Source organism: Chelonoidis abingdonii, chromosome 7 (genome assembly GCF_003597395.2).
Source record: "Chelonoidis abingdonii isolate Lonesome George chromosome 7, CheloAbing_2.0, whole genome shotgun sequence".
NCBI classification, from domain to species: domain Eukaryota; kingdom Metazoa; phylum Chordata; order Testudines; family Testudinidae; genus Chelonoidis; species Chelonoidis abingdonii.
Window position 1 is genome coordinate 38983636 of NC_133775.1, and position 27469 is coordinate 39011104.

At 40.3% G+C, this 27469-nt stretch overlaps 4 protein-coding genes across 5 annotated transcripts in view; 2 read left to right on the plus strand and 2 right to left on the minus strand.

Moving 5' to 3' along the window:
• SASS6 (SAS-6 centriolar assembly protein) overlaps positions 1 to 1564 on the minus strand; it is a 30772-nt gene extending 29208 nt beyond the window's left edge. Inside the window, exon 1 of the mRNA XM_032804937.2 lies at positions 1456 to 1564. Within this exon, the coding sequence (XP_032660828.1) occupies positions 1456 to 1523 (68 nt within the window). The 5' untranslated portion in view covers positions 1524 to 1564. The remainder of the gene's footprint in view (positions 1 to 1455) is intronic.
• Positions 1 to 27469, plus strand: part of MFSD14A (major facilitator superfamily domain containing 14A) — a 187379-nt gene that overhangs the window by 53281 nt on the left and 106629 nt on the right. The window lies entirely within an intron of this gene.
• On the plus strand, positions 1543 to 13712 carry TRMT13 (tRNA methyltransferase 13). Of its 2 annotated transcripts, none has more exons than XM_032804944.2 (11): positions 1543 to 1717; positions 2608 to 2654; positions 2741 to 2807; positions 4616 to 4678; positions 4763 to 4835; positions 5743 to 5849; positions 7284 to 7451; positions 7820 to 7892; positions 10040 to 10114; positions 12178 to 12604; positions 12911 to 13712. In XM_032804944.2, exons 1-11 carry the CDS (start codon positions 1574 to 1576, stop codon positions 13104 to 13106), a joined length of 1440 nt encoding a protein of 479 aa, XP_032660835.1. In that variant the 5' UTR covers positions 1543 to 1573; the 3' UTR covers positions 13107 to 13712. The 2 variants fall into 2 exon arrangements, with proteins under 2 accessions (XP_032660835.1, XP_032660836.1); XM_032804945.2 differs by having other exon boundaries at positions 4766 to 4835.
• Positions 13410 to 26313, minus strand: LRRC39 (leucine rich repeat containing 39). The gene is made up of 9 exons (XM_032804951.1): positions 26224 to 26313; positions 23128 to 23338; positions 22076 to 22181; positions 20574 to 20730; positions 20166 to 20302; positions 18067 to 18212; positions 16945 to 17097; positions 15358 to 15497; positions 13410 to 13465 (listed from the first exon to the last, which is right to left on the minus strand). Exons 1-9 carry the CDS (start codon positions 26261 to 26263, stop codon positions 13410 to 13412), a joined length of 1146 nt encoding a protein of 381 aa, XP_032660842.1. The 5' UTR covers positions 26264 to 26313.

Below are 27469 nucleotides of genomic sequence, written 5' to 3' on the forward strand. Positions count from 1 at the left end.
TGTTAGCAAATATCTATGAAACCCACTGGCAAAGTGTCTCTCATTCACCCTCTCATGGCTGTTCCACATGGAGTATGACAACCTACTACTTTTGTAAGTTATTACTGTTAGCTCAAGTGAAACAAGACTGTAATGTGAATCTATAGTTTCTAACCCTGCTCATGAACCATATGGGTCAATGTGATTCCACATTGTGAAATTTCTGCTTTCAGGTTGTTGTTTTTAACTTAGGAAATTACACACAAAAATACAAGTTCTCTAGACTGGGCCTAAGTTTCTGAAATTAACTATATTTCAGATTGACAGTGTTTCCTTAAGGTTGAAGCTTTAGCCTGACTTTCCCAAACACCATCAGCCAAACATATTATTTGGCAACTCACTTGCTACATCCTAAGTTCTAGCTAATGGTTGCCAATTGGTGCCCTAAGAGACATCTGGTTGGGGAGGCCTCAGAATTGAGGATTTTAGGATGGAAAAGCTCTGGGGAGAATAAATTCCTTCATCACCTCCCCAGATACTAGTGTGCATGGAAACAGAGAAAAACAGCTAATACTATGTTACCACAACACTTCTGCTAGGAGCTTTAAGTAGTTGTTCTGGTTTGAGTGGAAGTGGATAATTCTCCAGCAAACAGGGAGACAAGTTTGCGGAGGATCTGCCTACAACAGTGGTTTTCAACCTGTGATCCATGGACCCCTGGGGGGTCTGCAGACTATGTCTAATATTTCCAAAGAGGTCAGCACCTCCATGTGAAATTTTTTAGCGGTCTGCAAATGAAAAGGGGTTGAAAACCACAGATCTAGAGTTAATGAGAACAGTTTACAGGTGGTCTGCTCTGGGCTTCCGATTGTAAACGCCTTACACGTCTGCAAGCCAAGCACTCAGCACACACTGGGACACCCTGGAAATGCCAATGCAGCGGTGCGCGCTCCTACAGCGAGCGGACAGGGTTGCCCATGCTGCACTAGCCGCCTCTACTGTTTGCATGTCCGAGAGACTCCATGGCAATCCCGGAAACTCCCCGCGCATTGAGCCGCTGGGTGGTGACGAGCTCCTGGCCCTGCTGCAGGCCATGGATAAACTCGGAGACTTGGGATTTCCCCAGGACTGTGCCACGGTGCCCGGGCTGCAGAGAAACGCTGCAGGGCTGCCCCTACCCCTTACGGCGGATGCTGTCTGGGGAGCCACCCAGGGTACCCTCAGCTGCTCTAGGCCCACCCCTTGACAGGTCCATAGGGACCCAGGGGAGCTCGAGCAGCGGCAAGGCCAGAGCCGCCCATGTTATAGAGATGGGATGGACGCTCAGCCCCGCCGGCCTCTCACCCCAGCTCAGGGCGGCTGGCTGGAGTGGGGGGGGAGGTGGCCTCAGGGCCCTGCTCCGAGATCCCGCATGGCCGACCCCAGCCCAGTACAGAAGGTCTCACTGTGGCCGCGCCTCCCCGGGCCGGCTCTCACCTGTCCTCGCAGCCCTGGCACTTCACCTGCACCGGCACCAACCGGCTGAACAGACTCTCCGCCGCCATCTTGCGCTTTGAGTTTGGCGCTCGGCTCCCGCGAGGGGCGGGGCACCAAGATGGCGGCCGAGCCGGCTGGGGCCGCGGGGCTCCGGGCTCCTGTGCTCGGACGGTGCGGTTACTTCGTGGAGCGGAAGAAGCGGTTCTGCAGGATGATCCCGGCTCAGGGAAGACGCTTCTGCGGGGAGCACGGACACCAGGAGGTACCGGGGCGCCGGGCACTGCCCGCCCGCCAGGCGGCCCCAGTCACGGAGGGGTGGCTGGTTGGGCCCCTCACCTTTGGGGCTTTAGGAAGGGGTGGGGAGTCCCTCTCCTGAGGGCTCTTTTATAGCCTCCCATGGACTCGCTTGGGGGAGGGGCTGGCACGGATCCCCAGAGCTAGTCCCATAGACGGGCCGTACTCGCCAAGTTTCCCCGCGGGGTAGTGGGGCCCGTGCCCAGCCCGACCCCTGGGGCTGACCGCCCTGTGCCCTGCTAGGCCTGGCGACGGCAAAGCCAACGCAACCCCCCGCTGCTCCGCCAGGCCCCGGGCAGATGGAGTCAGAGCCTGCGTGCCGTGATCGCTGGTGGGGTGTCAGCCTCTCATCCAGCTCCCCAGTAGTTTCCCAGGTGCGGGAGAAGAGGGCTGTTGTCCCCCATCTCCTCTGTCTACTTTTCTGTGCTTTGAATTTCTTGCTAAATCTGCTATGCTGTTAGTTACTCTTCGCTTCGGGATCCTCAGGTGACATCCCCTTCTTGGAAACCTTACTAAGAAATTACTACTGGTCTCTGCAGAGCCTGACAGCGAGCTAGAACCCCAGAAGGTGTAGGTAGAATAATGGCTACCTGTCACAAGGGACCAAGAGCACCTGTGCTTCTCTGGGCTTGGTGATGTACTGCACAATATTCCTCCATCCATCACCCAGTGAAATTGCATGGTTTATCCAACTGAAAAAAAAATTGTGTTTCTCCATTTGATCAGATTCCAATAAATCGAGGCTGGATTTTTATTTTTGTGACCCAGAGACACATTTCTAGACAGATTTTCTAAAATTAGGACATTGAGCGCACCATAATTTTGTGCTAACAAAATAAACATTTTCTTTCTCATTAGGAAGAAAATGACAGGAAAAGAATTCCATGCCCTCTTGACCCAAAACAGTAAGTGTGTTTTAAATACATTCGTAGGTTCATTGTTCATTGTTAAAATTGTGACTTGTTGCTTATTTCTCTTTCTCTGATTTTAGCACAGTATATGAAGATCAATTACAAAAGCATTTAAAAAAGTGTAATTCAAGAGAGAAGCCAAAGCCTGTAAGTGTGATGTAAATTAAATGCCATATAACTGTATATTAGAGCAGTATAAACTAAGCAGTGGCACAAATTGGAGTGGAGGAGAGTCGAACACCCATAGTTGTTGCATTTGCTCAAAGTTCCATAGACTGCGGAGCCAGGGGGCAATGCCCTGACAACTTTTAAGCAGTCGTCCCATACTAGATCAGTATGGATGCCACTGGAGCAGCCTGGATGTCGCTCTGGCTGTATGGTTGCAACACCGCTGACAGTCTGTACAGACAGAGGGACAACAGGGCCAAATGATGTTAAGACTTCGTGCATGGGGAGTCTGTTCCTATATGGAGTGCTCAGGGGAATCCTCCAAAAGCTCAACTCTTGGCATCACTTGCCTATGCACTGTGTGGGTAAGAGAGAGGGGAGACTCCAAAGCTCAAGGAGATATGGGACCAGTGGTATAGAGAATTTATCACTGACTCAAATCAGAGAGTAATAGTCCTTATAGAGAGACTAATAATGGGAAGAAACTGAAGCTCTCTAAGTGCTGGATTAAATGAATTGATGCTGATGCTGTATGCATGCTTCCAGTGCTGTATGTAAATTTAGAATCTTACTTTAGGATAGTATCAGAGGGGTAGCCATGTTAGTCTGGATCTGTAAAAGCAGCAGAGTCTTGTGGCACCTTATAGACTAACAGACGTTTTGGAACATGAGCTTTCATGGGTGAATACATTCGACGAAGTGGGTATTCACCCGCAAAAGCGCATGCTCCAAAACGTCTGTTAATCTATAAGGCGCCACAAGACTCTTTGCTGCTTTTACTTTAGGATAATTTTTTCAGCCAGGAGTGGAAGTGCTGTCCAGGGACTCACATTGAACTAGCTTTCCTAAAAAATGTTCCTGGGGAGCATTGCCGCACCAGGCCCCTAGAATTAATGATTTATGACTTCTGCTGTGAATGGATCTTATATATTCTGTTGAGTATTGGGGTTGATGTGTCCCCTTTCAGAATATGTTAGCTGAACTTGATGCACATACAACAACCAAAAATATTAAGTCAGCTCTACTCTTATATTTATTATTCCTGAATTGTAATGTTAACTGAGGCATCCCCCCCCCACCCTGTCATGAAATTAAATATCTTCCTTTCTGATATGTGCTAAGAAGGCAGCTTGTTTATTTTTTTAACAAAAGTGTCTACCATATGTTAAAAGCCTTGCTTGATTTCCTTGTATAGCTACATGATGAAAGTGGCTTTTGCCCATATTTGAGAACTGGATTCATATATATATTCAGTGATCCAAATGCCAGTGTACTGCAGTGTACTTCTTTCTGATGAATACTGTGCTGCCAATGCATCTGTTTGACTATATATGCCAATGCATCTGTTTGACTTAAAATATGCCTGTATATATGAAATGTCAATAATCAGGAAGCTTAAAGAATAACTACTGGAAAGAGAAATTCCTCTGTATTATAAGAATCGACAATCAAACAAGGTGCAAAGTGCTAGTAGAAGACAGGACTCAGCCTTGCAAAAGCATTAATACTGTAATGCTTGCTGTGGTGCTTAGTCCCATTGAAATCTATCAGACTAATCACCCTAATAAGCACTATACCCATTGGAGAGTTTTTGCAGAATTGTGTCCTAAAACAGTGAGAGAGAGAATCTTTTCTCAGAACTACTTTCTTCATTTCTAATTATTTTACTTTTGCTAGGTGAACTACTATCAATGCACTGTGAAGCATTCTTTTGCTTTACATGCTGTTCTGTCTTTATTACAATCTCCTTGCTTTTCATGCTGTTTTTATTTTTATTTTTTATTAAGGCCTACTTTGTTCAAGATATTAATGCAGGATTAAAAGATGCAACAGAAATACTTGACGAACAGGTGAGTCCATTTCTCTGTTATTTTAAGAGACAAATAGATAAAATACAAGGAGAACCTTTTTGGTTTTTGTATTTTTTTTCCCAGCAGTTACCAATTTCTTCCCTGTCTAAAGAAGAGTTAGAGGACTTGATTAAAAAGCTGAAAAAAGCAAGTAATGGTGAGTCTGCTTAATTTTGAAATATTTTAAATTGCTTTCTCCAGAATTGATCAAATACTTCATGGCTATTTTAGTGTTAAATATCTTCCAGGATTAAAAAAAGAAGAGATTAATAGGAGTACTTATTTTTGTCATTTGTCTTGATCTGAAATTGAAATCTTGTAATGGTTAAAGAACTGCCTACATGACACTGTTAGTATTTTTTCCTCATCTCAGTCTTTTTTGTTCTTTTGAATAAAAGTTAATTTTGTTTGATGAAATTAATGACTTTTGTTTTACATTCTTCTTTGTGCACCATGATTAGGTGATGACGTTACAGCTCTGGGAAAAGCATTTATTAGAAAACTATTGCTTCTGACCCATTAGAGAGCAATTACCTGGGGCTGAAGTTGAAGCCTGAGCAACTTAGGTTTTCAGGGCCACCTGTGGCGTGGGGTCCTGGGCAATAGCCTTTCTTGCTACCCCCTAACACCGGCTCTGGTTTTTATATGCAGAAAAAAGTTGTTGCGACACAGCTGGGCCATTGAGTTTTTATAACATGTTGGGGACACCTCAGAAAGAAAAAGGTTGAGAACCCCTGTTGCAGATTATTTTGTTGATGGCAGAAGATAGGGAAATTTTCATGTGTTGAATTAAAAACAAAAATACATGTTTGGAGTTTGAAGAACATTACCTATAAGATCATCACAATTTTTAGGTGTCAGTTTGTGGGCTTAAACTATTTGATAGTGTCACTTTGACTTGTTTCCAATAGTCAGTATGCTAACTCTGTAAAGAGTCTTCAGGGTCAAATAGTTTGCATACTAAGTACTGTATGCAGTCACTTCAATATGCAGATGGGAGCTAGATTGATGTTAGGTGGCCTTTTTAATGGAATCTGTGAAGAGTACTTCTGCATTTGATGCAGGTATAAAACCAATACTTAAGGATCAAATGCTGTCCCATCAGGCCTTACAAGAAGCCTTAAATGACCCAAAGAATGGAGAGTCTGCTTTCAAGCACTTGAAACAACAGGTATGGGCATTTCCTTACTAATAGCTGTCGTGGTCTTTACTGTAGTTTTCTCCTTATGGATTCCAACTAATCCATACTACAGTTATTTCATGTAAAAGAAACTTCAAGTATCAGAGGGGTAGCCGTGTTAGTCTGGATCTGTAAAAAGCGACAGAGTGTCCTGTGGGGCACCTTATAGACTAACAGAAGTATTGGAGCATAAGCTTTCATGAGTGAATACCCACTTTGTCAGACTCATGAGAAAAGAAACGAAACTTGTAACAGTTCCAGATTGTCCCCATGCTACCAGTTTAAGTATTAGTCTATTGATAGTATACTCCTCTTTATTCAAATAGACTGACGAGGAGTGGGGGGGGGGGAGAGGGGGCATTAGAAAGTTTCAGATAAACTGGCGTTCAGATAAACAGAAGTGCTATTAACTAACTTAGGGCTACATGGAGGACACAGTGTGGATTCAGTTCCCTTTATCCAAAAATCCCAGTTATGTGGACTATGTCGACCCCCTACATTGTCCATAACTGCTTTGAAATTATAAGTGTTAGTAACAGAAGTTTATTTTGATCCTGAAATACCTAACAAGCTTGTCTTCTCCTCATTCATGAGCCTAGATTATTCCCTCTCATAAAAAATGAGAGAGGTTATAAAAAACTGAGATTTGCCTTATGATATTTTCAGGAAATTGTGCTCTTGAGAGAGAGGAATTTTTAGGGGATACAGAGTGAGTGAGCGGTTATGAACTTCCAACACAGCAAATCCTTTGAATTCTTGGGAAAGGGAAGCCAGAGAATGATAAAAGGGTCCATGGGAATATTAGTAATTCCTATCTCTTTTATATAGTACTTCCACCACCTGATCTCAATGTGCTTCACAGTCTTTTTAATGAATTTATCCTCATAACACTCCTGTAAGGTAGGGAAGTACTATTATCTCCCTTTTGCAGATGGAGAACTGAGGTGCAGAGAAGCTAAGTGACTTGCCTACTGGCAGGGCAAAGACTTGAACCTAGATCTCCCAAGTGCTAGGCTAATGCCCTAAGCACTGCCATGTTGGTGCCTTTCAGCTACAGAGAGGGCTCTGCTGGAAGAGATGCCTCACAAAAGTCCACTGGAACATCCATGTGACTTGTCCAAAGGTTAGCTGAGAACAATACACGAATGTATGCCTGGTCCCTAACTCTACCCCCAAAACACAGTGGATAAGATTCTGTGGGTGTTAGAAAAAGGAAAAGATGATGCCATGGATCATCTGCACTCTTGATTCACAACATCTCTACCCCTGCATTCATGAAAGAGGTGTTGACATTCTGCAGCATGGTTATTTAATCAGTACGAGCTATGGGCGAGACTGTAAGTTAAGTTAGCATTTTTCCCACAGAAATCATCAGACAGAATGTATATTTGGCTTGGTTCATAAATAATCTTTTGAAGTTTGTAGGCTTCGATTTTAGGTAATATGGAAAAGTTACATTTGCTTGGGCCAGGAAGATGTTTTATTGAGTTTGGAGCTGGACGAGGAAAGCTGTCTCACTGGGTTGATATTGCCTTACAAGATGCTGAAAATGTTCACTTTCTGCTTGTTGAAAGGGCAACTACACGATTCAAGGTAAGACAGTCTATTGTGGAGTTGGCCAAGTCTCATTTTTGGAATTGTTGTTCTTGGTAAATGTGCCTTTTTCTCAGAAAGTCTGGTTACCTTTTAAAAGAAAGATGAAAACATATATATTTGTCAGGTAAGGGCTTTGAAAAGTTAAGGGCTTTGAAAAATTTAATTGATCTTTATTGTAGTTTTAAGGCATGCCAGTAACTCAGTTGGGGTACAAGATGCCTGCTGGCTGATACTGAAAATGTTAGTGTTCATTTGAAAGGGGCTTGTTTTGTTTTTAAAAAATTAATAACCTTAGCACATTCTCGTAATTATTTATTAGTTAGGTGCCCAACACTTTTTAATAATGTGATACCCTATTCACACAGGTAGATGGTAAACACAGAAAAAGAGACTACATATTTGAAAGGCTTCAAGTTGATATCCAACACTTATGTTTAAGTAAGTTGCTACTTGGCTTGTAAAACTATCAGCAATACTAAGATGATTGCTTAAAAACTTGATTGTGTAGTACCAGAGTGCAGGAAAATTTTACACTTAGTATAGGTTAATTAATATAATGTTTAGAAGACTGTTCTCAGTGTTTTGGTCATTCTTATGTTGTCCTTTTGTTTTTCAGTTACTAGATGGATATTATATGATTTCTAACAACATGTACAAATTATCTTGAATTTATAAGACTTTATTTTGAGTCAGAATCACCAAACAGTTTCAGGGTTAGATGCTTTCACTTATGTATTTTAGCTGTGCTGTATTTTGATACAAGTATTATTACTGAATGAGGCAAGTCTCAGATGACCTTATTAACGATGAAAGCAGCAGAGAATCCTGTGGCATCTTATAGACTAACAGAGGTTTTGGAGCGTGAGCTTTCGTGGGTGAATACCCACTTCGTCAGACCCCTGCGTATTCACCCACGAAAGCTCACGCTCCAAAACCTCTGTTAGTCTATAAGGTGCCACAGGATTCTCTGCTGCTTTCACAGATCCAGACTAACACGGCTACCGCTCTGATACTTATTAACGATGAACACGGGGATTCTGGAATACCACATTCAAAAGAAGTTGCGTTAAATTTAGTGGGTGGTTTATGGTGATGAACAGAACTTGCATTAGTTAAATGGATAAAAGTGATTACCACATTACTTAACCAATGTAATCTAATGCATTGCCAGCATGATTCAGATACTGTATTTAATGCAAAATATATATTTATCTCTATGCCTTTCCTTATGTTGTTATAACATAAGGTGACTCTGTTCCCATCTGGTATACCACAGTAGAAGCATATATTGTACTTGTTTTGGTGCCACAAAGTCACTTAATTCCTTATACCTATATCTTTCATGACTAGATCATGTATGATTGGGCCATACAGATGGTTGAAACTTAAATTATGAATGGCATATGTAGAAGGACAAAAGAATGCAGAGAATAACATTTTTTATAAATAATGAGCAAGATTGTTTGCTAATGTGGTGTGCACACTGAAGGAACATGGTACATTGTAGCATGTTAAAAAAGTAATTTATATTAATCTTGTATTTGTTTTCTCTAAACTGTACATTCACTTGGTTTACTGTAAATTAACATTAGAAAGTTACATGAGAATATTAATCCACCATGGGTAGAAGAGTTGAATTTATTAAAGCACAGGACTAAGAATACAAAAACCTGAAATTTATTACCAACTCTGCCACAGGCTGTCACTGTGATTTTAGGTAAGTCGCTTGGTGTCCAGTGCTGCTCTCAAAATTTTTAATGGGAACAGGTCATGGTTTTAATTTCTGCCCGTTTTTGAGGCATATGGTGAGTTTAAATCAACTGATTATGGTAAACTGCTTTGTGATCTATAGCTAGAAGGCTCTGTAGATACAGAGTATTACTACTATTCAATATATGGATCAAGTTGGCCTGCAATGTATGAACAGTGTCTTCTGGAGTATTGGGTTTTTTTAAGTATTTGACAGATTTTGAATTGCTGTCTATCAGAAAATTATCTTACGTCTCAATAAAGTCTTGATTGATTGGAATGATTCATTTATTTATTGAGGCAACATACCACAAATAGCTTGAACTCCCCACCATAAGCAAGAACTATTTTCAGAGTTTTATACTTTTCTGCTTTTGTATTGGTGTACAAAAAGAAGTATTGACTTTTGCTACACTAGGAACATAACATAATGTTTGTAGACTAGAACGGAACATATCAGAAAGTAAAATTGTTTTATTTCCAAGCTGCTAACAATGAATGTTTTTAAAAAGTTCCTTTCTAAGTTAAACTTATTCCCTTTGTACAATCTGAAGTTGTTTAAAAATAAGGAGGAAAAATTAAATATGCTATTTAAACATACTGAATAGCTATTCTTTTCAGTTCATGAAAATTATACTGTATTATGTTTCCATCTTATCTTTCAGTGTGACATAACACTAGCTACCCTTTGGAGATGCAGACAATTGTAGTTTTTTTATAATAGTTGAGGGAGGAACTTGAGTTTTCTGACCTATTGTTTCAGTTGTGTGTGGTGGAATGATATTACCCAGCAAGACGATGTCCAGCTCCAGTAATCTAGGTTCTGTTTCTTTCAGATAAAGTACCTATTCTTGAGAGAGAAAAGCTTCCTGTGGTAGGAATTGGAAAGCATTTATGTGGTGCTGCAACAGGTATGAACTATACAAATGTATTGGTGTAAGTGCAGATACAAAGTGGAATGCTGATTTAATCCTCTTGAATAATACGATGCTTCTAACAGTTCTTTTGTACTATTTTTTTCTGTCAAATTCTTTGACTGCTGCCTACTGTACCGGTTGTGTTCTAAATATCCATTGATTTCAGAGGAACTTGGATGATGGCAAGCAGCAAAGGGGTTAAGCCAGATGGAAATAAACATTAATGCTTGTGTACAGCGAAATGAAGAATGAATGTTATATATAATTGTGTTCTTAAACTGACAGAAGCATGTTTTTCATAGTACTTTTCTTCCCACTGTCTTAAGCTTGGACAACAATTTTGGAAAAACTTAACTTGATTAAAAATGTCCTGGACAACTTGAATACTGTAATATAGTAAGATCATTTTCAACTTGTCCAAGATATTTTCAACAAATTAATTTTTTTCAGCGTTACATCCCAGGTATGTGGGGAAAGGTGTTTCAGGTATGACATACTGTGTGTATATATTATATACATTTTATTGGGACACTGTTAACCATGATGTCTTTGTAATGGTATTTACAGTTCTTAAGTAAATGGATTGTATGCTTTAATTCTCCATCAAACTTCTACATAAATGTCCTCTTGTAATAAAAAGGCCAAGGAGCTGAAGTTTTCCCAGTGATCTGTGGAACAAGTATTCTCAAGAGTATTGATCACTAGAAAGTCAGATGGTTGTGACAGGATCCCCGAGGTACAACCTGGAACCATGGGGCCACTGTCTCGCCTTAACTTTCTATCCTGGATTCTCTCTCACAAACCTATGTCAGTGACAAGCAGTAACATCCCTCCAGGCACTATGATCTGTCAACCATCAGCATCTGGAGCCCCACAGCCAGCTATATTATGCTCCCTGATTCATTCATGAATCATACAGAGAGAGAGGCACCAGTCAATGGCCCCAGCTTTGCACCCCAGAAATGTCCTTTCTTACATTGCTCAAGATTCCCTTGGACAGTGAAAGCTAATTAATAAGTTCGCCACTCCAACAAAAGGGTAGCGGATGTGCAGCAGCTCTTGTTAAGCTGAGCTAAGATTCCCCAAGCACTTAAACCAAAAATACAGTCTTAGATAAAATATAAAACAGATTTATTAACTACAGAAAGATACATTTCAAGTGACTAAGTAGCAGGCATAGAGAGCAAAGTTGGTTACCTAAGAAATACAAATAGAAACAGTCTAAATTCTTACTTTAACAAACTAAGTGAGATTTGAATCAAGCGGTTTCTCACCCTAACAGATGTTTCAGGCAGCTTATAGTTCCTCAATGCACAGACTGGACTCGCTTCCAGCCTGGGATCAATCTCCCTAGTTCAAAGTCTTTGTCTTCCAGATGTTGAGATTTGGAGTTGGGGGGAAGAGGCCAAGTGATGATGTCACTGTCTCTCTTTTTGTACCTTCTTCCAGCTGCTAGAAAGATCCTTGCTGATGGTCAGTCTGTCTGCGTTGCATATGTGCCTTCTCTGAGAAGCCTCTGGGATATTGGATTGTTCTTCATGAGCTGTTAACGCCTGTCTGGCCAATGATTGTTGCTCCTTTGTCCATACTGAAAGGCCAGCTGTGAGCATCTCCCAACCTCACAACATATTTCAGTAGCACATACTTCATGTAAAATGATAGTACATACAATCCAAACAGGAAATCAGTGTTCAGCAGATCAAGACTTTTAAGATAATGCTTCACAAGGCATGCATTGTACAAAATTTGTCGTCATTGTGTCACAGTGGTGAATATGAGGGCTCCAGGGTGCTATTTGAGGTACAGTGTGTCAAAGTGGTCTTATTGTGATTTTGTAAATACATTAATATTTGGTAAACTGAACTTGAAATATATGATTTCATTTCATCTTAAAGTAGCTGACAGTATTTAAGTAAACTTTTGTCAACTTGTTGCTTTTGGAATTACTTTGTAAAGTGCTTTTATCCTCTTATTTTTGAGGAAAGTTCCTTTCCTGTCTTTGAGTATAAATGCAAAACACTGTTTGAGAGTTTTTTAAAACAGTTGTTTGTTCACAGATCTTGCTCTGAGATGTTTATTTGAAAGTTACTCAACCCAATATGATGAAAAAAATGAAGAACCTTCACCTAAACGTTTCAAGAGTGATAAAACAGACATAGCTTGTAACAATTCTGCTGATGAAAGGAGTGGAAAGAATGTTTCAGAAAACTGGAAGCCTGTGGCTGGAATTGTTATTGCGCTGTGTTGCCACCACAGATGTCAGTGGAAGCATTATGTAGGCCGAGAGTTCTTTAGAACAGTGGGACTTGGGCCAGTGGAATTTAATTATTTTCAGAGAATGACCAGCTGGGCCACTTGTGGCATGCGAGAAACCATCACTGAAGCATCTACCGTTGATGCAAAGACCAAAGACCAAAGCAGTGATACAGAAGAACATGACCAAGTACACAACAGAATTGACTGCAGTTCTGATAGTCTGCAAGGGTAGGTGATTTTTTTTTGTAGCACGTAAACATCTCCAGGAAGGTAGAAATAATGGATTAGACAGTCATTTATAGCTGAATGATTAAGCATTTTTGAATGTCAGAATGGCTCATTTTACAGAAACATATCCATCTGAAGTACTTAAATGAAAAAAATGCAAATTTAAGTGACATAATAGTCTTCAAAATCTTATTCTAAAACAGTCACACTTTGTCTGCATTGAAGTGCATCAGTTAGTTTTTACAGCTTTTCTGATCTTGAACCATTTGTGTTGACTAATTCATGTTTTTTTCTTTTTGGAGCTAGGCAACTTACTGTTGAAGAACGAAAACAGATAGGTCGTCTTTGTAAACTCTTGATTGACCAGGGACGAATCAAATATTTACAGCAGAGAGGGTACAATGCTACATTACAATACTATACAGATTCTTCTGTTTCCTTGGAGAATGTACTCTTGACAGCTGTACCAAATCAATCTTCAGTACCTCAGCCAACTGCATAATGGGAGACAGATTTGGAATGGGCAGGACACAGAACTCGACAAAACTTCTCTGGATTTTTTTAAAACCTTATTCACAGATTTAGTACTTTTAGAAAACATTTTGTAGTCTTTTAGTACCTACAAAAGCATTGAAATTAAATTTCTTTTGGAATCACAGAAAGATGCCAGCTGACTCCTAGCAGTGTAAAAGTCATAAGGCGTTTTTTCTCGGCACACTGCAATGTTGCTGTTTTCTCTGTTCAGAAGAAGTAGAATTTATATTTTCTTCCACACACAAGTTCAGTTTGGCGGTTGTTTAATTTTTTATTCATCATCATTAATGGTGTCAGAAGCAACAGGTATACAGTTGTCCAGGTTTTCTGAAAATCAATAGGTTAAAATGTAAAAAATGGATATGCTTAATAACCTGTCTCCATTTTGAAATTCATGAGGGCTTTTAATCTTGTTTTCTATGCCTCGAATTTTATTTTGAGTTCTGACTATTTGTGGAATTGGCTAAAGAAAAACATTTAGCTGGAAATCAAATGCCACCTCATTGTTTTAGTAATTACATTCCCATTCATAAAGCTTTGCTATGGCGTGGAATAAAAGCTGAAATTGACATGATCTCTGAGTTAACCTCATTATTTTAGCGTTTTGTTTTAAGCTTTCCTAATATGTGGGTGAACTTAATGAGATGAAATATTGATACCTTGCATCAGTGAAATTCGCTGTTCACATAATAGATATAGCCAAGGGCACTAGCTCATGATGCTCTGCTAATATAACTCAATCCTGACCTTCATTTACAGCCTCTGTGGGTAATTCATTGTCCAGTCCTTATCTCTCAGCAGACAGTGCTAGTTGATGTGCTTTGTCATATTGCTACTTTTCCATGAGGAAGCAGGGTGAAATAGCCATATATACACTGCTACCTCAATATTACGCCACCTGATATAACACAAATTTGGATATAACGTGGTAGGGGGGGGGGGGGGGGGGGGGGTGCTGCGCACTCCAGTGGATCAATGCAAGTTCAATATAACACAGTTTTCTATGACACAGTAAGATTTTTTGGCTCCCAAGGACCACGTTATATCGAGGTAGAGGTGTACTTGTTCATAAGATGAATTTTTTTTAGTAAACGGAAGCACCAGAGAAGGGGGTCGGCTTATGAACGGGCATAGAGAGGGAGAAGTGGGACACAGCCCCTCCCCCCAACAAAGGGAGCAAGTAGAGGCAGCACAGCCAGAAGGGAAGAGGTGGGGCCAGAGTCTCTCTGCTTCTGACCACGCTGCTGTCCCCCAAGCCTCCGAAGCAGCTGCAGCTCTGAGGCTGGCAGGCTGCAGCCGTGCTGCCCGGGCTCGAGCTGGAGCACGCTGCGGCCATGCCACCCAGTCTGTCAGAGCATCTCCGGCCAGGCCAGAAACATCTTCCCTAGGCCCTCCCCAGATAAGGTGGGAAGGGATGGGATGGGGAGAGTGTGGGGGTGGTCACAGGGGTTACTCCCCTGACTCCCAGCTTCTCCCCCCCAAATAAATTTCCCCACCAGTTGCTGTCCTGGCCTATCATCAGGTAAGCAACTGGCGGGCCAGGACACTATTTACTTAGGTTTACCTCCATGCCTGTGGATGCTCGACATAAACAAACCATCTCGGCCCACCAGCGGCTTATCCTCATGGCCCAAGAACCAAGTTTGCTGACCCCTGAATTACGGGGTCAGCTTATGAATGCGTCAAACATTTTCCATTTTTACTTATCCAACTTGGGGCAGGGGGGTCAGTTTATAAAGGAACTGGTTCATGATCGAGTATATACAGTAATTTATTTCACTTAGGTAACTAGATCTTTCTAGAAACACCCCATATTTCCCCATCACATGTTGGTGCTTTTCCACTTGCTGGCAGGAAATGCTGGGAACTCCAGAAACTCCATGACAAAAGCATCAGCTTCTCCTGCTGCTACTTCAGTGTAACTTCCAGCTCAAGGAGACATATCTGTGCTAGCTGTGATTAAGCTAGTGAGGTAAAAATAGAAGTGTCACCACAGTGGAACACATGACAGGAGAGGCTTGTTAGAGTTAAGTATGTATGTACCACGATCATATTCAGAGGTAACTACATTTCTATTCTTAGCATGTTAGCTCATGTATGTCTCCTCGAGCTGGAATTGACACCAGCGTAGACACACCCTAATTCTGCTTTACTGCATTTTAATGTTTTCTAATATTTTTGTATTCATGCTGTAGTTACAGACAATACAAATCTCATACCTGCTCTGCTGAGTGACTCTTGAATATACATATGCATGAACTGAATCCCAAACAATTCCCGTTCCTCCTCCTCTTCCGTATTCGTGCATGGGGGAAGTGTTACCTGCAGCTCCAGTGGGTTGTCTCTGAAGTTGACAAATCTGGTAATTCATCAGAAAACATGGCTCTTGGAGGTCCTTTCCTCCCCAACCGAGAACAACTGTCTGAAAACTAAATTAGGCTGCACTGAACAGTGCTTCAGCAAAATAAAATGTAATAAAGCAATTTCTCAGGACATTAGCTTTCAAGTAGTTTTTCTACTTAATGGTAGTGTGGTATGTGCTTTATCTTAACTGATTTAGAAATAGTCTTCATCTGAACATTATTTACATCATTTCTTAAAATGGTTTCTATGCCAAACTTATAGTTTGTACAGTTTAACAAGGAATCCCTATCATGTTTAATATGTTGTGCACACACTTGAAAATATAGACCTTAGTACCTGTGGCCAGCACCAAGGCCAATTCAAGCAAATCTAGGATCTCCAGTGAACAAATTCAGGTGTTCTTACTATCCCTATGTTTATTTAAGAACATGTTTGTACAGCTCAGTAAGATAATGTTACACATTTTTGTAATATTTCAACAGAGTTTGTGCATTTCTAGATATAGCAGCATCCCCAAATAACTTGAAAACATAGGAATTGCCATACTACATCAGACCATGTGGGTATGAGCTTGACTGGCTATCCCAAGCCCCTGCTTGTGCTACCTGGATGCACTGCGATTTTTACCGTAGTAGCTCAAGCAGTGCTTGCACAGGTACGTGTACGCAAGCTGGAATTACATCCTCGGCTTCAAGTGGAGACATAGCCTTAGTTGGTATCCTGTCTCAGAGAATGGTGAATACCAAGTACTTAAGAGAAAGCAACAAGAAACCTGCCATAGTGAATAATAATAATAATAAAAAAATCTGCCCATAAAGACTCGAAAGAAGTTTTCCCATCATTTCCTGGTTAGCTTATATCCTCAAGCATTAAGATTTATAGCTCACATTTTTATCCCCAAATATAAATAGATATTCTCATTATTGATATCTTAATATCTAATCCTTTTTTGAAGGGTTTTAGGTTTTTGACCTCTCTGATACCTTGTGGCAGTGAATTCCCCAGGTGAAATATATGTTTTACAAAACGTTCTCCTTTTATCAGTTTTTAAATTGTTGCTTTTCAATTTTTGTCCCTTGTTCTTGTGTTATGAGAGAGGCTAAAATAGTGATGCCCAACTGTTCCACTGAAAACCAGCATCCACAACCCTCACAGATCAAGAAGAGCCGAAAGATTCCCTTAACCTTTGGGACTCTAAATACTGTGTTTACATCTGCAATAAATCCATTTGGTGAAATGAAGGAACTCAATACTGTCACAAAACTTTCTGGTCCAGATTCTCACCTGGCATAAATCTGTAGTTCCACTGATCTCAATGGAGCTATATTAGTTGATGCCAGCTGAGGATCTGGGTCCTTATCTATTTGTTATGCAGCAGTCTGCACTGTAGGGGAATTTTTAAAGGCAGCCTTCAGGTACCTGCAGTATTGTTAATATTTTACCTGAGATTTGTCATTTGTTGCATGCAAGCCGGAATATCCCGCAGTTTGTTGTTGCTGAGGACAAGAGTACTCAGATTTTTCATATTACTGATGGTTTCCGGTAAATGGGTTATTTCATTCCGTTGGAGCCATAAAGTATGGAGGTTCTCCATTCTGTAGAAGTAGAGGTTTCTACAATTAATCCAGCATTAAGGAATACGTGATGATTAACCATTAATTTAAAGGAGTTGATTCACTTCAACAGTCGTGTATCTGATATAAAGAATGCAGTAATGCTGAACAGTCTGAGAGCATGTGTAATTCTGTGGGCAAGTTAATGACAGAAAGGTAAGAGAGCTGTCATTTGATTCATAAAATCTACAGAATCATAATTTCAGTTATTTAATCTGAACATTATTTATATTACTTCTTAAAACGGTTCCTATGCCAAACATGTACAGTTTAACATAGAGCTAGGCTAACTAGTGGGATGACTAAGTTTTAAGGGATGCAGACGTTGGCATCTGCATCCTTGGCTCATGCACGTGTTCAGTGGTGTAGCATAGCAGAGGGGATGTTGCTGCCCTCCCCGGCTCCCAGCTCCACGCCACTGGTTGGTGGAAATTGTGATAATACAATGTGATACATTTGAAAGCCTTTTCTTCTCAGACACAAATACGGCAAACCTAGAACGATTATGTAGAATATATGTAGATATATATTCAAGAAAAATCAACCTTTTAAATTATATTTTAACAGATGCATTGATTGCATAAAAAAAGGATATTAATCTTAGGAAACACAGGTTGAAGATAGTAGCCAAAATTATAAGTTGAAAATTTCTACAGCAAGAAGATTTAACTTGACAACAGGAATTTAATGTCTTACTAAGTATCAAGTCAGTTGCAAGGAATTTTCCTTCTGAACAAAAAAAATGAGTTCTCGTAAGGAAATATTCTGCTTTGAGATATTCCAGTTATTTTAACAGTATAAGTAGATGATGCCATTTTAGAATAAGCAGCACAATGTTAAGTAGCTTGCTTTATTTTGTTATAAAGTCAATTTTGATACTTGTTAATATTTTAGAACAGAGTTGCATAACTAAATTTTCAATGCAATGGAATTAAAACTAAGTGTTTTTACCTGTCAATCGTATCAGGGAGTTGCTGAAGTTTGTTGCTCCCCATGTCTAACCATTCTAGACTTGGCATGTTCAGGAGAGCTGAAGGGATGGTAGTAAATTGGTTCATACTCAGATCTACATGGTAAAGCTTCTTTAGGTCACTGAGCTAAATAGAAATGGGAAGACTCATTAATATGATTTCTTAATGCACATTTGTACAGACTGTGCAGTAAGCAATGTTTCATCACAGCTGCTATTTAACCATCTTGGCCACAATGACAGAAAAATTCAGAAAATACTACAACATGTTCTGGAACCCATGCCAGACAAGTGATTCTGGGTTGTATGAGATAAGACAGAAGTCCAGAATCTCATTTACACTATTGCTCCAGTGATGTAAAGAGACTTCAGTATAAGTAAGAATCTAGTCTAGAATCTTAAAATGTATTTTTGTCAGGAAACATTCACTTGACCTCATAAAAGAGGGTGACCGGACAGCAAGTGTGAAAAATTGGGACAGGGAGTAGGGGAAAGGGGGAGGGGTAAGACAAAACCCCAAATATTGGGACTGTCCCTATAAAATCGGGACATTATAAAATATTGCTAACTTTGCTAGTTGAACAACAGCCAGAAACATTTGGTAACTTCTGGTATTCAGTTAATATTATATATGTTTGTTTATTTTAAAGCTGCCCAGTCTGTTGGGTTTTACAGACAATGTTTGAACTTAATTCTGCAAGGCACCGAGCACCCTAAGGGCTAGTCTACCCTGGCAACGCTAAGGTGCTGCTACGGCAGTGCTTTAACATGCCTTGTGTGGTTGCAGCGGAGCACTGGGAGAGAGCTCTAAAAAACCCGCCTCACTGAGGGACGCAGCTCCCAGCACTGGGGCACTGTTTACACTGGCACTTTACAGCACTGAAACTTGCTGCGCTCAGGGGGGTGTTTTTTCACACCTCTGAGTGAGAAAGTTGCAGTGCTTTTATCCTCAGTCTCCTGTAAAGTCTGTGGGGATTGAGGTTACTTTAATATCTGTCAGGGCTGTCATTTTGTAGCAAATACAACTAAATAAATATCAGAAGTATTTGGTTACTTTGTCGCCAAGGGACTGATATGGAGATATGGATCCTTTTCACATGTACGTCATCAGTTACGATTCAGCCCAGGTAAGTAGAGAGCAAAAGTTATTACACTCAGCTGTTCTGTGTCCTCTGTCGAAGGAGTGAATTCACTTCCTTGTGCACATGCAGTTGTCTGCATCACACAAATCACTACCAGAAGCAGCAGTCTTTGTAGAGAGACCACTAGCTGAATGGGGAGGGAATGAACTATGCCAGGGTGGCTAAACTTACTCACTCTCCAAACTGCATATGACAATCTTCAGAAGTTCGAGAGATGGGATGCGTCTGCTGGGGCTCAGGGCTTCAGCTCCACTTCTGCGGAAGCCCCAAGCGCTGGCAGGCATGCCCCACGAGGAAGAAGCCCATAGCCCCACCACCCTGCCGCAGGGCAGAAGCCCCATCTCACCCCCTCCAGTCTGGTAGGCAGAGAATGGGGGAGGGCAGGGGGAGGTCTGCGAGCCACATTTTAACTGTAAGAGAGCCATATATGATTCATGAGCCTCATTTGGGCACCCTGAACTATGTTTTCACCCTTAAAGGTGACTTCTCTAAGGTCATAGTTGAGCCAGTGGGCCAGATCCTCAGCTGGTGTAAAACAGCATAGTTTAATTAAAATCAATGGCCTGATGCCAATTTACAGCAACTAAGCAGCTGGCTCATTATTTATATACTCCCCTATAAGCCTGGGCAAAATTAGGCTCAGTTCCTGCAAATACTTTGTTACTCATGTGATTAGTCCCACTGGCTCCCATGAAACTAGTCATATAAACAAACATTATGCATATTCTTAAATATTTGTAAAATCAATGTCTTAAAAATAAAGTGAAAACAACCCATCTATCAGGCAGTTCATGCAAGACCTTCCAGTGGAAATGTACTGTGTCATTTTACAGTCTAGAAGAAAACAGAAGTTAAATTTTTTTCCTGAGAATAATTTTTCTAGCTAGTGAAAACATTTAATATATACTTATAGATAAAAGGATTTTTTTTCCTCAAACCTGAAGTGGAAGGTCACAGATATCCCTGTTCACAGCCAGTTCCAGTCTTCCAAGGCTGATGCAGTTACTTAGCTCTTTCGGAACAGATTTAATTTTGTTGTAACTGAGGAGCAGCTCTTGGAGGTTAGGCAGCTGGCCTGCAAAGGCAATGATCAAAGAGAATCCACCTGAATATTGGGTCTGAGGAACAAATTAAACCTTTCAGCTGTGAAGTTCTGGGGTTAAACCTTACTTTATTGTGTTTGCTCATTAGTCTAGTGTGAGTGCTCTTGGTCTGCTTATTGAAAGAAAGATGCAGTTCATGGAAATTATGGGATTTGGTGTGATGGCTGTTTAATCCAGAAGCAGTGCTCCAGCTGAGTAACACAGAGTAGCTGGTTTTTGTTGTTGTGTTTAAATACCACTTACCAATCTCTTTAGGTAGCTTTTCAATGGCATTTCGGGATAGGTCCAGCACAATGAGATTTTGAAACCTTCCAATGAATTCAGGAATTTTCACCAAACTAATTCTGTGAAGCTGCCATTCCTGGAGGTGGTTCAGTTTCAGTAAGCAAGAAGGTAACATCTAAAAATTAAAAAAAAAATAAAATCAGAAGGAAATTCCACTTAGTTTATAGAATGAAAATGGACTAATTGTTAGTGTCGGAAGATTTTGGGAACATGGACATTTAGAATTACGTTAGAGAGGAAGGAAACAGTTTTGTTTTTCTGATTACTAGCTACACAACATGCAGAAATTAATTCTCATTACACCTCAAGAGTAACCAACCCTTCTGTTTGTGCCCAGAATTTAGGCACCTGCACTGCCAGGACTCAGAAATGCAAGATCCCAGAACCAAAACAAACAAAAGTGTTTGAACTTAAATGATGTTTAGTGCCTGTCATGTGGATTTCATAACATCTGTTCAAAATAAAATGACAATGTTAGGTAACTGCACTGTAGAATGTATTTACATGTTTTATATTAAAAAACAACCACCTATAACTTCCAAAATTGTACAACATTTCTAAACAATTGCTTACTATAAAATAATTATAGAATAGGTTTAGTAATTTGGTTTGAAATTCATTGCTCTGAGTGGTTACACAGGGTTTGTATGGGATGGAGGGACTGCAGTTTGTCAGGAATTAAATCTTCCCCAAACTCCTGTGTAAGACACATCACCTCCCTGGACTGAAGTAGGCACCATGGCTGTTACAGTGTAAGCTGAAGTCACACCTTCACCAGCCTGTACCTGATCCAACTCCCATCAATGCCAATGGAAAGATTCCCAATGACTTAAAACTAAAATTGGCTCAGGCATCTTGTCTTCAACTTCTCTTCATGGTGGACACTGGAACTAGCATAAAGCCAGTTCTGCAACCTACAGGGACTGGCAGGGTCCACCCTGCCACATACTCTGCTGCTGCCCACCTTCCATGCACTGGAACCACAGAGGTCCCATTGTTCTGAGAGCCTCTGTGCCATTGAATGAATTTCACCCTTAGAAAGAGAAGAGAAATAACCCCAAGAAATCTTTTCATTTTGTTTACAACACATGACTTTCACATTACAATATATGTCTGTGTAGTTAGCAAAATTAATACTTCTTGAATTAAATGCATGAGACATAAAATACCATTAAGTTTTCCTGTTCATGTGGGAAGACTTTCTGGGCTGTGGCGAAATTACTTAGCATTCATTATTCTACTATTAGAGTGAGCAAGTTTAATTTCAGTAAAATCAGGTTTTATTTACATTCACAGCAATAATTCAACTCTCCAGCCCTAATCATCTGTGTATAGTGCTGAGCATAATGTGGGCACTTAATAGATGAAAAGTAATGCAAGTAGCTGGGCTAAAGATGTAAAATAGCTTAACTCTGTAATTCACTAACCATGCAACCCAAACAATTTCCTGTTAACATTACCTTCCATTCTTCTTGTTCTATCCTTAATATAACTCTTCCATCTTCAGTGATAACTTTTTCTTTGAGCTTGGCTAAACTGACTCTTTCCTCCCAGACAAGCGTCAGTCTACAAGACAAAGAACTCTTCTTAGTTGTGCAGCTGTGCTGAGCAACATTTACTATCCTATTTTGATTGCCTGACATAGCAAAGAGGCAACTTTTTGGTGAGAAGCCTTCATGGAGGTCAAAGTATTTATCTTAATGGGATACTAGATACACTTTGGGAGGGCTGGAAATGTAGCAGTTCATTAGCTTAGAGAATTAACAGGCATTCTAATGTTTTGAGTAATGTACAAATGTTTTGGAATTCTGTGAGATCATATTTTAAAATCTGTATGAAGCTATTTTATAGAGATAAACTAACTACTTCCATCAAGTTTTATAATGTTTCACCAAGAACAGAGTGAAAAATAATGTAAGGGGACTGTCCCAAAGACGATTCATTTTAAGGGGAGCTTGTAGCTTTTTTATAGGTGGGAGAAGCACTTAACTTCCTTAATCTTTTCACTTCCACAGCCTCTAGATGCTATAACATAGATTATCCATCCAGAGACAGCAATCTGGTCACAGACAAAAGATAATTGACTTCTTTACATCCATATGTATGAAGTCAGCTTGAATTCAAATAAAGTTAATGCAAGTCATCATAGACTAATCAGTGACTATAAGAGATCAAAATAATATTAAGTGGAGACTGTTTCTAAATGGAGGGCACTTGTCAACAACTTGTGCTATAAAAACATGAAGAATTTCTTTTACGCTATTGCAGTGCTATGAAGACAGTGGAAGCGGCTGTAGTTTGATATATATGCCAGTAGAATCAGCAGATGCACTAATTTCTATTTACAGTTGAACATAATTCTCTGGTAGAGCTGAGTCTACAGTCAGATTTCTTTCAGTGGGAATTTTACCAGAGCAAAGATTGCAGGAGTGAATCTTGCGTGTTCCAGAAATGACCAATCATATCTCCTCTGTTTAGCTTCACATTTCTTCCTAACTTATTAGGGACATACCTGCCTATAGCCCTCTGCCTGAATTCCTTTTCCTTCCGTAGTTCTTCATTTATTTTCTGAATTCTCACTTCCCAAAGTGTCTTAACAGCAGAGAATGATCCAATGCATGGTGCAGTTTCAGTCATTGTTCTTACACATTCCAGTTCAGCCATAGGTATCTGCTTTTGAATAGCGCACTGATTGCCATCATCATTATAATCCCATACGAGAGCTGGACATGCCAGAAGGAGACATCAATGTAAAAAAAATGATATGCCAGTTTGCTTAATTGAACACAATCACTCAGTGAGCAGAGCTGTGATGGAACTCACATCAACTGACTCCTGTCACATATATAGACTAGTTAATCATGTGTGCCTAGTTATCTCATCACATAATACAGCAATAAGGAGATAAGACCTAAGAACAGCCATACTGAGTCAGACCAAAGGTCCATCTATCCCAGTATCCTGTCTTCCGACAGTGACCAATGCCAGGTACCACAGAGGGAATGAACAGACCAGGTAATCATCAAGTGCTCCATCCCCTGCCGCCCATTCCCAGGTTCTGGCAAACAGAGGCTAGAGACACCATCCCTGCCCACCCTGGCTAATAGCCATTGATGGATCGATCTTCCGTGAACTTATCTAGTTCTTTTTTGAACCCTGTTATAGTCCTGGCCTTCACAACAGCCTCTGGCAAAGAGTTCCACAGGTGGATTGTGCATTGTGTGAATAAATACTTCCTTTTGTTTGTTTTAAACCTGCTGCCTATTAATGTAATTTAGTGATCCCTAGTTCTTGTGTTATGAGAAGGTGTAAATAACACTTCCTTATTTACTTTCTCCACACCAGTCATGATTTTATAGACTTCTATAATATCCCCCCTTAGTCATCTCTTTTCCAAGCTGAAAAGTCCCAGTTTTATTAATCTCTCCTCATACAGAAGCCATTCCTTACCCCTAATAATTTTTGATGGCATTTTATGATCCTTTTCCAATTCCAATATTCAATTAAGTTAAAAGGTAACAAAGGTAAAAACAGCTAGAAGATCATACATTCTACTCAGCACAGAATTAGCCTGTGGAATTCACTGCCATGAGCTATCTTTGAGTCCAAGAGCTTGGTAGGATTCAAAAAAGGTCAGAGTCTAACACAGAGCGTGAGAACATCCAGAGTGACATAAAACATGATTAAAAAGTATAGGGGTTAACCTTTATGCATCAGGGGATCAGTCAGTCATTAATTGCCTGGGGTTAGGAAGAAAGCTGCCCTACAGGCTGGCTACTAATAACAGCCTGTTTGAAGGCTTCCTGAACATTCTGGTACTAGTGCCCGGCAGGCAGGACATTTGGTCATTCCTGTGCTCCTGTCTGGAAGGCTTCCTCTCAGCCACTCTTGCATTGGGTTTTTGTATTCTAGCAATAGGCTAAAACTGTGAAGTTCAGATCTGGCGCTGAACTCTCCCAAAGTTTGGGGCAAGGTTGGATTGGGGTTCAGAGTCAGCATATAGATTTGCAGGGCTATGTAGCAATGCTAAGACCACATTAAACATTGCATCAAATTTTTTATTATAAATGCCTGCTACTTGGTGGAAGAGAGAGAAGGAATACTGTCTCAAAAACCCAGCGTCAATCTGAAAAGCCTGAGAATGTTTCTTCAGACAGCTTGCTCTCCAACAATGAAAGTGGAATATCAACCTTTTCCCTGTAAGCATCTTTCTTCCAATGGCCAGTGTAGAATCACTTGTTTGAAGGTGTCTTTCCCAGCATGCTTTTCTTTTAACTGGCCTTTTAAATGTGGCAGAGCCAAACCAGCTGCTGCACTACGATGGCTATTTGATGGCTACTTGCTAGATATTTCTGCATCCAAGCTGATAAGTATTCCTACTATGTTTTCCCTTTCTCTTATTGCAGTGGTGTATCCAATAGCCAGATAGTATATGGGGACTTACATCAAAGAAATCTAGAAGAATACAAAAAGGTGGAAAAAGTACAAAGAAATGATCACTGAAAATGGCTCCTCATTGGAAAGACAGTATAGACTGGAGAATGGCGTTCCTCTGGAGCTACACTGATCTAAAAAAGAATTTGGCCCAACTATTTTTGCACTGCTAATTCTTAACTGTGCTATAAGAATAGAAGCTGTTGAGGGGGAAGATGGAGGTTTTGACAGCTGAGGCTGTTGGTGCCCAGGAAGGTATGAGTGGTAGTTTAGTTTTGGAGCTCCCAAAAAGTGGTTAAGGCTTTTTTGCAATGGAGAATGGGTGCATCTTCTTCTTCTCCCTCCCAGTCTCATGTGGGTATGAACACAAACATCTTGATGTATATTCAGGGATTAATTCGCCATCCCTGTAGCCCTTTCCAGTAATCAGCTACGCACTGCTCCTCACCCCGATATCTGCATTTGCACCCAACATGACTAAACACATTAGCTAAAGGTTTCTGTTGAATGATTCGTAACTGAATTTAAAGTGTTATTAGTAGGCTTCAGAGTTAACTCTCATTGAGACAGCTCAGTCAATTCCTGCTTCTCATAGCTATTATTTTAGGTTGTTTGGAGGCTGGGAAAACAACATTTCAGCAGTTGACATTCAGTTTAAATTCCTGTATTATAAGCTAGTGTCATGTCAGGAACTGTATTTGCTATGTGTCTATGATACCTAACGTAACGGGACTCTCAACCTCTGACTGGGGTTTCTAATGCTACTTGTAATACTAAAAAATTGAAGGTTTTTTGGCCATCTATTTTAAAATTAAAACTCAGGTTTTGGACCACTGTTTTGTGGGAGAGGGTGAATTCTTCAGTAAATTGCACAGCTACAGAAATCATGGAACACATGAGGCCCCAAGTATAGGCTTTTGTTTTAAACATATGTAACTACGTAATGAGAAAACTGTGAAAAGTTGAAAGTAGAACATTTTGACCCCACCCCTTATACTTCTCTCTCGTAGACACAATAATACAATAGCAATCATGAACTGCCAGCCATTCAGAAGTGCATTCCCAATTTTAGCTGTAAAACAACTGCAAATGTTCTATCTTGTAACCAGAGCTCCTGCCCTTGATTTCCTCCCCACATTCACTTCCAGACATATGGAAGCATTTTAGAACTTACCTAAATCATTTGATGTATTCACAGATTTTCCACAACTCATTGATTTCTGTGCAAGAGCAGAGCGAGGTTATGAACCTTATCTGTGTTACTAATGTCTGTCTCTGATACAGACTCCAATTAAGTGAAATGTAATGCCAGCCCAGTTCTAATTTTAATCCATGACATTGCTGGGATATCACATGGGACTACTTTGCAAAGCCAGAAAGCATTTACCACTGAATGTGTTGCCATTTTTTGGAACACAATAACCTGTGTAAACTGTTTATGAAATAAACACAATTCAATACTTGTGATAAAAAAGAATCAGTTAATATATTTGCTATGCCAAATAACACAACTAGATTAGAGTTTAGAATGACAATTGTTTGCTTTACACTTGCAATGTTTTGCTGCAAATAACAGTTTCATAAAAATATTAAATATTTGCCTACTGTGAAAAGTATTACAAAGTAAAATTAAACCCTAAAATGCACTGTCTTTGGAAGAGAAAAGGGTTGCTTTGTATTGTTCTGCTCAGCAACACTTGTAGTAAATTTAAACATTTGTGAAATTCCCAGACGCACTGCTATGCAGTTCTTTCTCTTCACAATAAAGTCCAGGGTACCAGCTGAACAGCAATAGTAATGAACCAAGAAGTTGTTCACTCAGTGCTTCTGGCTGCAGAAGAAGAATTTGAGGTTTTGTTTTTGCTGGTGGGTTTTTTTTTCTTTTTTTTCTTCAGAATCTTGATGTAAATAACTTTTATAAAGGGCCATATTGTCCTCCATGCAGGAAAAACCTGCACAGGAAACTGAGTTTTACCTTGCAGGTATGATCCATCATGGGAGCTTGCATTAGAACAGGCAGAGTTTGGTCCTCTACGATGGCTTTGCTGAAATCAGTGTGAATCACAGGACACACAGCTCTCTGGCGACCATCTGCTTTTCCCAATGCAGTATAGTTCTCTCAGGAGAGTTTTGCTATTCTCTGGGACCACGGGGTCTCACTCTCTGGAAATAGGGATGTCATTAAGACAAAACCAGTGTACAACCAGTATGACAAGATCATCGCTATATTAGGCTTCACAATCCCAGTGGAAATAAAGCGATGTGATGCTGTGGGGACCGGTCTCCCTCTCCACTCTCTTTTCAGGCAGAAATCCCAACAGCTTAGAGCACTTGCACAGAAGTTTCCACAGGATCAGGAGAAAGGGGAATTTGCATAGGAGACGCTGCTGTCCCTCCCTTCTACACTCCCACCCAAGCAG

Excerpts from the sequence above, each read along its gene's own strand:
- TRMT13 (XM_032804944.2), top strand. The coding sequence starts at position 1,574 with ATGGCGGCCGAGCCGGCTGGGGCCGCGGGGCTCCGGGCTCCTGTGCTC. Across the intron at positions 4,679-4,762 it reads CAGAAATACTTGACGAACAG|CAGTTACCAATTTCTTCCCT; the intron begins GTGAGTCCATTT and ends TTTTTTTCCCAG. Across the intron at positions 7,452-7,819 it reads GGGCAACTACACGATTCAAG|GTAGATGGTAAACACAGAAA; the intron begins GTAAGACAGTCT and ends CTATTCACACAG.
- LRRC39 (XM_032804951.1), bottom strand. The coding sequence starts at position 26,263 with ATGAGTTGTGGAAAATCTGTGAATACATCAAATGATTTAG. Across the intron at positions 23,339-26,223 it reads GAATACATCAAATGATTTAG|CTCTCGTATGGGATTATAAT; the intron begins GTAAGTTCTAAA and ends TGGCATGTCCAG. Across the intron at positions 22,182-23,127 it reads AGGCAGAGGGCTATAGGCAG|ACTGACGCTTGTCTGGGAGG; the intron begins GTATGTCCCTAA and ends TTTGTCTTGTAG.